Here is a 10,353-nt window from a genome sequence, read left to right as displayed (position 1 = left end):
CGCATTGCTCCCTGGCTTGTGGCATCCTCTTCTGGACACAGCCCTCCAGGTGTGCCCCTACTCTATTCTCCCCCCTTCCAGAGGTATCAGCAGTCTTCAGTCTATACCTGCCTTTGTGGCCATCTGCCACCCCAAAGTCTAGTCCCTTGCCTCAGGGACAAGGCACAGTCCATCAGCCATGGTCCTCCATGGTAAGGTGTGGTGTAAGGGGGGAGGGGAAGACCTAGGCCCGCCCACTACTCTGGGTCCCAACCCAGGGACCCTCTAGCGGCAGCCTCCCACTGCCCTCCTTCAATCCCCTCTTCTCCCTGTGTACCCTGGGCCACTTCCCCTTGGCCTGTGCACCTTCTTGCCCTTTTTGTCAGGGGCCACCGCCTGGCAGGTAACAGGCCAGAGCTCACTCTCTGCTCCCCTGAGCCTGCTCAGCACTGCTCTAGTCTAGGTGCTTTGTCTACAGGGAGCCAGTCCTTCTCCCTTGCTTGTCAGGAAGAGACTGACATCTCCTCTGCTTTGCAGCCTTTATATAGGGCCCAGTCTGGCCCTGATTGGCTGCCTTTCTGCCCTTCTCTGATTGGCCAGGTTCTGCACAGGCTCCCTCCAGCCTACTTTAACCCCTCCTCTGCCAAAGTGGGGCAACTGCCCCACTACAGGGGGCTAGACCACTAGCTTGGGTTTAGGTGACCTGAGTTTGATTCCCTGTGGGACCTTGGGCAGTGCCTCAGTTTCCCAGCCAGGGATAACAGCCCTGTGGACAACGTGGATAACAGCCCCGCCCTCCTGGGAGGATGCTCAACTACAGTGGTAACAGGTGCTATATAAAGAGCGACCAGCCCAGAGGGGAAAGGCCCTGTATCACCATGCCAGTGCCCTGGGTGGGACTTCCCCTTTGGCTTTGGAGAATTGAAAGCCTTTGGTGCCAGGTTTCCCCCCCATTGAAAGTCTAGAGACCCAAAGAAAGCCAGTTCACACCAACGGGCAGGCGCTCATTGAGGACTTTGCAGTAGGCCTGGGCAGGGCGAGTGGTCACATGTCCTTCCTCCCTTGGGGTGATTTTAAATCAGTACTGATGACCCTGGGGCTGACAGAAGTAGGCAGCAATGCCACATGTTAAATGAGTCAATAGGTGTTTAGTCAACTTCGTTCCCAATTGCGTAAGTTCCGGACATTTCTCACCAGCCCCTCCCAGCTTATTTGCTCTGGTTCCTCCTTGGCAACAAGAGGAATGGAGCCAGGCAGATCCTAACTAATGCTGGGGCCACTCTGTTGATCAGCAACTGGAGAGGCTGCAAGCAGAACAAGCTGTGTTATCCTGGGGGGGGGGGGAGGGTTCTAAACAGAAACCCCCACAGTGGCCTTGCTGCGGTGAACAGCTTAGTGGTCGTCCCACCCCATCAGTCTCAGCAGGGGCCACACCCCCACGCTAGCGCATGGCTGTCCAAGAAAGCTTAAAGGGGAATTAGCGCTCTTCAGGCTCTGTTCCTTCCCACCCCGGTGAGGCAGAGCAACAAGCGGTCTATGAGGTTTTGGCCTGTGGGCAGGGCCAAGCCACCAGCAGACTATGAGTTTCTGGCTCTCTGGAAGGGGCCGGGCAGTAAGCAGTCTAGAGAGCTCAGACCCTCAGGCAGGGTGGAGCAACAACAGTCTATAGGGCTCTGTCCCCTCTGGCAGGGTAGAGCTATAAGCCATCTATAGGGCTCCAATGCCTCTGGCAGGTACAGCTATAAGCAGTCTAAGGCACTCAGACAGACAGAGGACAAATGCAGGCCTCTTGGCCTAAGGTGGACAGGCAGCCACCCCAGGGGCAGGGTGCCCACAGGGAGAAGGGGGACCCGGGCCCACCCTACTCCACTGGGTCCCAGCCCAGGGCCCTGACAGTGGCAGAGGGCTCCCCCACTGGGTCAGCTGGGATCCCACCACAACACACTGATCAGTGTTCTGGCCACACAACTGGACTATCCTCTGGTGTCTGTGGGCTACTTCCTACAACCCCACTGCAGTGTACCTCAGCTCACTAGGCATCCTCTGTCTCCTGCTCCCATCGACTGGTTGACCTGGCAGTCCTTCAGGGTCCTCGGTGGTGCTGGGCTTGTCCTCAGGCATGGGACTCAGCAACGGCTGGGGCACGTCTGTCTCCTTCACCACCTCCCCTCCAGTTGAGCTGCAGGGCCCACCTTTTAAGCTTCCTCTCCCACCCCTCTGCTTTTGGGCGGGGCAGACACATTGGTTGCCCAGCTCCACCCACCAGGGGATGGATCAGGCTTCCTCCTAGTCAGTCTCAGTGGAAGGCCATGCCCCCTCACTACATGCAGCAACGGGTCTGTTATCTGGGGGACTTGGCAAAGATCTGGGCTCCTTTGGGGGCATGAGCCAAAGCCACGAAACGCTACGGGAAGATTCTCAGGGACTTCACTGGGCTTTGGCTCATACCCCCTTCACTAAGGCATGCCAGTTGTGGCCATCAGAAGCGGACCTTTAATGATGCAATGTTGCCCACAGCTTACTGAGTGATCCTGGTACATACATGCCCTTTGTATTCAGTACTAGCTGACAGATGGCTCATTTCATATTCCCTTCTAGGCAATCCCAATGGGAAGAACACGAGTCTCCTTTTAAAACAAGGATTTTGTTTAGAGGTTGCTTCAGGTACAGGAGACATAGCATAACTCTGAGCTACGGAAACTGTTCTATTCCTGACTGCCACTGATCCCATGTGTGACCATGGGCAAGTTCTTAACTCCCCTGGGGTAGACACTGCTGCCCTCAGCATGCTAATTAGTACTTTAGTCCTCACTGATTTCAATGGGCCAATTTGAGGAGTTGGTGAAGCACAGTTATCAGAACCGGTCTCTGTGGGATTCAGTTCCTATCTCTGTAGGATATTGAGCCATCTTTGTAAGGTCATGGGAGATCTACAGATCAAAAGGATTGACACGCAACATTATAGGGTTTCAAAAGAAGAAAAAAACGTAAAAAACGATTTCTAGAGTAGAACAAACTTTTTTTAATTGCAAAAATAAACACAGCTTTGTAATATTCCTGATAGGTTCTGTTTTTTACAAAGAGAAAAATATTTACAGGGAGGGGGGGACCCCCCACACCCATAGTTCTGTACAAAACATTATAAACCAAAGTTGGTCAAATAACACCTGTCTTCAATTATTAACACGTCAGTTCGTCAGGTTGATGGCATCCATTTTGGTCCCCCACGCCCCCCAGCAGTCACTTCTGGCGCAGTTTCGACAGGAGAACCTTTATTACAATGGATTGTTCAGGGAGTTCGTGTAAAGTGCTTGGCAAGGTAAATCGGATTCAGTTTATTAAAAATGCAGCCTGAACAAATGCATCTTGTTCTTCGTCTAAAACGTGGGCGGGTTTCTTTATGCACGTCTTGAAACTGAAGTGAAAACTGCAGTTTGCAAATGTCCTTTGCCCCGCGCAGCAACGCCGCTAGCTGGAGCTGTCCACTCCGCGTGGTGCTGAAACAGCGTGACTGCCTGTAGCACGGATTATTCCTCTTTCTCCTTCACTTCCGAGACCTCTTGGCTTACTCCAGCAGTGACACTCACTGCACATACGATTGTGCATCGCCCCTGGATCCCATCGGAACCGGTGTGGTGCCTTTCACTTATGTGCATCTAAAGCGCCTTCTCTCCGGGGCAGAATGAATCGCTAGATGGAGCGATCCCTGCCCACCACCAATTGTCATGATCTTTGCCACTGCCGCTAAGGAGCCATTTGGAGGTGGACTCTCCAGCCTGATCCCTTCAGCAAGGTGTGACCGGGCTCACCCCAGAAAACGACATCAATCAGGGCTCCCAGTTGGGCTTTAGAGTGTGCCAAATGACAGCCCCACCGCATAGAAGCCGAGGCCTTTGAGCTTCTCCTCGGTCCTCGCTTTCTGCTTCAAATGGACTTTGCTGTGTCTCTTCTTCTCGTCGCTCCTGGCAAACCGGCGGCCACAGATGTCACAGGAGAAGGGCTTCTCCCCGGTGTGCGTCCGGATGTGGGTGGTGAGGTGGTCGCTGCGGCTGAAGTTCCGCAGGCAGATGCGGCACTGGAAAGGCTTGTGGCCCGTGTGGATCCGGAGGTGCCTGTTGAGCTCGTCCGACCTGGCGAAGCTCCGGATGCAGTTCTCCACGGGGCAGGTGAAGGATTTCTCGTGCGGCTTGGGGCAGAAGCATTTGGAGGAGCATTTGTTCCTCCGGGTTCTCTTCTTTGGCTCGCTTAGGAGGTTGGGGTTGGTGGAGATTAAAGCGTTGGCTGGGGAGGTGGAGGGATGGGCCAGGAAGTCTGCGGTAGGGACTGATGGGGACTGGTGGCGGTGGAGGAGCTCGGTTGGATTCATTAAGCTTGGAACGACCTCGGGTGGGGCCAAGGAGGAGTCGAAGTCTTGCATTAACTGCGGTGGGAGGTGATGGATCTTGGCCTCACCGAAGTCGCTGGGGATCTGCCCCTGGCTGTTGAGATTCTGGAAACTTTCCGGCTCGCAACCGAAACCTAAGCTGTTGCTGTAGGTCCCCGAGGCTTCAGACAGGCTGTTGAGCTCTGACCGGCAGCTGACGGACAACACGTTTTCGATTTTGGATCCGAGGGGATGGAACATGGCTTGGCTACTTTCCGGGGGCTGGAAGGACTCAGAGGACTGGTAGCCATCTGGCAAGTAGTTCTGAGGTTGAGCGAGTGGCTCCCATTGGGAGCAGGAAACCTTAAATTTGTCCAGGGCTGGAATCTTAATGTCCTGCTTGTTTTCCAACAGTTTTGCCTCAAAGAGACACTGCGCGGAGCTTCCTACGGTCGGGGAGGTTTGGACTCGGGGCGCGTTCTCCAGGGTGGGGAAGGCGGGGTAGCCCTGCTCGGCGAAGGGGGGCTGGACAGAGAGATTCAGTTCCGGCTGGCAGTTGGAGTAAAGGTCCAAGTGGTTCTGAAGGGCGTCTGGGACCGAGTAGAGAGAGTCCAGTTGTCTCTGGTGGCCTTCGGAGCCAGGGAAAGGAGAGAGGCCCAGGATGCCCGACATCAAGTTGAAGAGGGATTCCTGGTCCTGGGGCTGCTCCGGCATCGCCTTGATGAGAAAGCTACCCGTGTAGCTGAGCGAGGGGGCTGGCTGACTGCCTAGGAAGAAGTAATCGGCCGTTTCCCCGTTTGTTGTGGACCCCATGAATTCACCTGGGAATTAAAAGGGGAAACAAAAGCTGGTTAGAGACATTGCTTGGCTAGGGGGCGGGACATACAGACCGGGCTGCATAAATAGCGGTGCGAGAGCGGTCCATGCAGAAACTCCCAGCCCAGCTGTGTTATATAACACATCGCGGGGTCTAACACACGCGGCATTGCCTTCAAAGCCGTGCCACAGCCACAGGAGAGCAACGTGCCCCCCGCCCAATCCCCACCCTCCCGGGATCTCTGGGGAAGGCCCTGCCCAGGCATTAGTCAGCTTCGGATCATTGCCAAGGGCCACTCTCGCTAAGCAAGAGCCCTGGTCCTCTTTCAACGCCACAGGCTCAGTTGCTTGGAAGCCGGATCCCCCCCCCATCCTGCTTGGCTACAAGTTGAAGGGGGGTGGCGGGGGGGGGTCTCTTACCTCCGAGGAAATCGGCCGCCGCCTCCCTCTGCTGCCCCGCCAGAAGTTGCTGCTCCTGCGGGCCTGAGCCCGGGTGCTCCCCAGCTTTGAGCTCGCAGCTCTCCTGGTACTTGGAATACAGCGAGTCCTGGCAGGAGAAATCCATCACGCTCAACATCTCCGGCGAGCCCAGGCTCGGGGAGGAAGGGGGGGTGGGACTGCAGGGAAAGTCCCCAGCTCTCCAGCCCCTCTGCCCCGCTCCCGATCGCTGCTCCAGCCGCGGCGGTCTCCTTCCCAGGCCGGTACCCGGGTGCGCTCAGCCTGCTGCGCCGGGGCTTGGCAGGGACTCCCGGCTCCCAGCGCTGCGGCGCCTTTTATACCTGCAGCAGGGCTGCCTCTGATCTTCCGCCGCGCCGCGCCGCTTCCTTTTCTGGAGTCCCCAGTGAGGCGGCCTGTGACGTAAATGCCCATAGATGGACTCAGGATGTAGGCTAGGGAGTCCCAATAAGGAAATCTCTCCTTGTGACGTTTTGCCAGCTCTTCTCCCCCCCCCTCCCCCTTTTTTTCTTTCCCTGCCTTTCCATAATAACAATAACCTGGGCGCTGCTGATCAGGGAGTGCCAACCGCCCCAAAGGCTGTGAATTCTGCTCAGCCGAGATGGGCTTGCCGCCCCCCCAGGAAAGGAAAAGTGAGACCCCCCCACAGGCTGGATGCAGCCTCCCCCTGGGCCCCTGGAGGACGGGCACGTGAGTGGCAGGAGGCACAGGGCGAATTCTTCCCCAGCTGGAACAGCTGGAGCTGGGGTTCCCCGATGGAGGCGACGCCAAAGGCTGCGGGGGGATCCCAGCTTGGCTTTCAGGTCATTCAGCTGGAGGGAGAGAGAAATGTAGGCTAGGCAGCTATAGCTGTGAATCATGGCTCCGCCAAGTGGGTGTATTTATGGCTCCAGTTAATGGAAGAGCGGTATTAGAGCTTTCATAGAATCATAGGATCTCAGGGTTGGAAGGGACCTCAGGAGGTCATCTAGTCCCACCCCCTGCTCAAAGCAGGACCAATCCCCGACTAAATCATAGCCACACCTCCAATGGCGTCTTTCAGACACACGTGCACATGGAACCAACCACCTATTCCATGTACACACTGGCCCTACATTCATAAACACGTGTGTTCCCAATGTTACAGGCACACAAAGGGGGTGCCACGCTTAGGGTTTGATGCTCAACGCCCACTGAGTAAAGGGCTCAGCACCTCTCGGGATCAGGCCCTGACGGAATAGACTTTCCACTGCATAATTATGCAATTCCTTAAAGGCCTTGGCTTTCCTCCCAATGTGGGGAGCTGTTATTCCAGATTTACATCACCCCAGGCTCCTATTCACCTTATGCTCTTTCCCCCCTGCCATGTGTATGTATTTTGTTGCTCTTGTTCCTTCTAGAAGCATGAAAGATGTTGGGTTTGTTATCCCCTTCCGCCCTTCCTGAGGGAGATTTTTGCATTAAGCTACGCCTCTGCTGGCATTCTGCATTGGCTTTGATTTAGTGGAGGAGGGATTGTGCCGGTTGTATTGTCATGTGATTAACATCTAACAAGCAGATTCCCAATGAACAAAAACATCTCAATCATTTCCCCTAATTTGCTTTCATTCCCCAGCCCAGCAAAGAGTTCATTGCTTCCCCGCTGCCTGGTTTGAAGTATGTGTGTATTTGGGTCAGGGAGGGTTTGGCTCCAGATGCACAGTCAGAATATACAATGGAAGGAGGATAGTTTAAAATAGAATCACTGGGGTTAGTAGTGACTCAAAGAGCCTGATCGCATTTCCATCACCTCTGTCTTCCTCTCAGCCACAGACAATGCACAGCTCAGAGCACTGCTGCTTCACTGGGGTACTTGTAGGACCCTCCTTACTGTAGTAGCTGAGCTGTTCGCAATCATAGAATCATAAAATATCAGGGTTGGAAGGGACCTCAGGAGGTCATCTAGTCCAACCCCCTGCTCAAAGCAGGACCACTCCCCAACTAAATCATCCCAGCCAGGGTTTTGTCAAGCCGGGCCTTAAAAACCTCCAAGGAAGGAGACTCCACCACCTCCCTAGGTAACTCATTCCAGTGCTTCACCACCCTCCTAGTGAAATAGTGTTTCCTGATATCCAACCTAGACCTCCCCCACTGCAACTTGAGACCATTGCTCCTTGTTCTGTCATCTGCCACCATTGAGAACAGCCGAGTTCCATCCTCTTTGGAACCCCCCTTCAGGTAGTTGAAGGCTGCTATCAAATCCCCCCTCATTCTTCTCTTCTGGAGACTAAACAATCCCAGTTCCCTCAGCCTCTCCTCATAAGTCATGCGCTCCAGACCCCTAATCATTTTTGTTGCCCTCCGCTGGACTCTTTCCAATTTTTCCATATCCTTCTTGTAGTGTGGGGCCCAAAACTGGACACAGTACTCCAGATGAGGCCTCACCAATGTCGAATAAAGGGGAACGATCACGTCCCTCGATCTGCTGGCAATGCCCCTACTTATACAGCCCAAAATGCCGTTAGCCTTCTTGGCAACAAGAGCACACTGTTGACTCATATCCAGCTTCTCGTCCACTGTGACCCCTAGGTCCTTTTCTGCAGAACTGCTACCTAGCCATTCGGTCCCTAGTCTGTAGCTGTGCATGGGATTCTTCCGTCCTAAGTGCAGGACTCTGCACTTGTCCTTGTTGAACCTCATCAGGTTTCTTTTGGCCCAATCCTCTAATTTGTCTAGGTCCCTCTGTATCCGATCCCTACCCTCTAGTGTATCTACCACGCCTCCTAGTTTAGTGTCATCGGCAAACTTGCTGAGAGTGCAGTCCACTCCATCCTCCAGATCATTAATAAAGATATTAAACAAAACCGGCCCCAGGACCGACCCTTGGGGCACTCCGCTTGAAACTGGCTGCCAACTAGACATGGAGCCATTGATCACTACCCGTTGAGCCCGACGATCTAGCCAGCTTTCTATCCACCTTACAGTCCATTCATCCAGCCCATACTTCTTTAACTTGGCAGCAAGAATACTGTGGGAGACCGTATCAAAAGCTTTGCTAAAGTCAAGGAATAACACATCCACTGCTTTCCCCTCATCCACAGAGCCAGTTATCTCATCATAGAAGGCAATTAGGTTAGTCAGGCACGACTTCCCCTTGGTGAATCCATGCTGACTGTTCCTGATCACTTTCCTCTCCTCTAAGTGTTTCATAATTGATTCCTTGAGGACCTGCTCCATGATTTTTCCAGGGACTGAGGTGAGGCTGACTGGCCTGTAGTTCCCCGGATCCTCCTTCTTCCCTTTTTTAAAGATGGGCACTACATTAGCCTTTTTCCAGTCATCCAGGACCTCCCCCGATCGCCATGAGTTTTCAAAAACAATAGCTAATGGCTCTACAATCACATCCGCCAACTCCTTTAGCACCCTCGGATGCAGCGCATCCGGCCCCATGGACTTGTGCACGTCCAGTTTTTCTAAATAGTCCCGAACCACTTCTTTCTCCACAGAGGGCTGGTCACCTTCTCCCCATATTGTGCTGCCCAGTGCAGCAGTCTGGGAGCTGACCTTGTTTGTGAAGACAGAGGCAAAAAAATCATTGAGTACATTAGCTTTTTCCACATCCTCGGTCACTAGGTTGCCTCCCTCATTCAGTAAGGGGCCCACACTTTCCTTGACTTTCTTCTTGTTGCTAACATACCTGAAGAAACCCTTCTTGTTACTCTTAACATCTCTTGCTAGCTGCAACTCCAAGTGTGATTTGGCCTTCCTGATTTCACTCCTGCATGCCTGAGCAATATTTTTATACTCCTCCCTGGTCATTTGTCCAATCTTCCACTTCTTGTAAGCTTCTTTTTTGCGTTTAAGATCAGCAAGGATTTCACTGTTTAGCCAAGCTGGTCGCCTGCCATATTTACTATTCTTTCTACACATAGGGATGGTTTGTTCCTGCAACCGCAATAAGGATTCTTTAAAATACAGCCAGCTCTCCTGGACCCCTTTGCCCTTCATGTTATTCTCCCAGGGGATCCTGCCCATCTGTTCCCTGAGGGAGTCAAAGTCTGCTTTTCTGAAGTCCAGGGTCCGTATTCTGCTGCTCTCCTTTCTTCCTTGTGTCAGGATCCTGAACTCGACCATCTCATGGTCACTGCCTCCCAGGTTCCCATCCACTTTTGCTTCCCCTACTAATTCTTCCCTGTTTGTGAGCAGCAGGTCAAGAAAAGCTCTGCCCCTAATTGTTTCCTCCAGCACTTGCACCAGGAAATTGTCCCCTACACTTTCCAAAAACTTCCTGGATTGTCTGTGCACCGCTGTATTGCTCTCCCAGCAGATATCAGGGTGATTAAAGTCTCCCATGAGAACCAGGGCCTGCGATCTTCAACTTCTGCTAGTTGCCAGAAGAAAGCCTCGTCCACCTCATCCCCCTGGTCTGGTGGTCTATAGCAGACTCCGACCACGACATCACCCTTGTTGCTCACACTTCTCAACTTTATCCAGAGACACTCAGGTTTTTCTGCAGTTTCATACCGGAGCTCTGAGCAGTCATACTCCTCTCTTACATACAACGCAACTCCCCCACCTTTTCTGCCCTGCCTGTCCTTCCTGAACAGTTTATATCCATCCATGATAGTACTCCAGTCATGTGAGTTATCCCACCAAGTCTCTGTTATTCCAATCGCATCATAGTTCCCTGACTGTGCCAGGACTTCCAGTTCTCCCTGCTTGTTTCCCAGGCTTCTTGCATTTGTGTATAGGCACTTAAGATAACTCACTGATCGTCCCTC

The 10,353-nt window shown here is 53.3% G+C and overlaps 1 protein-coding gene across 1 annotated transcript; it reads right to left on the bottom strand.

Moving 5' to 3' along the window:
• Positions 1–3,826: 3,826 nt before the first annotated feature.
• Positions 3,827–5,735, bottom strand: EGR4 (early growth response 4). Its single transcript, XM_065405828.1, has 2 exons — positions 5,579–5,735; positions 3,827–5,163 (listed from the first exon to the last, which is right to left on the bottom strand). The coding sequence occupies exons 1-2, from the start codon at positions 5,733–5,735 to the stop codon at positions 3,827–3,829; spliced, it is 1,494 nt and encodes a 497-aa protein (XP_065261900.1).
• Between the last annotated feature and the right edge of the window lie 4,618 nt (positions 5,736–10,353).

The sequence above is a fragment of the Emys orbicularis genome, chromosome 5 (assembly GCF_028017835.1).
Source record: "Emys orbicularis isolate rEmyOrb1 chromosome 5, rEmyOrb1.hap1, whole genome shotgun sequence".
NCBI lineage: Eukaryota > Metazoa > Chordata > Testudines > Emydidae > Emys > Emys orbicularis.
Note: the sequence above shows the minus strand (reverse complement) of the source record. Positions and strands in the feature narration are given on the sequence as shown.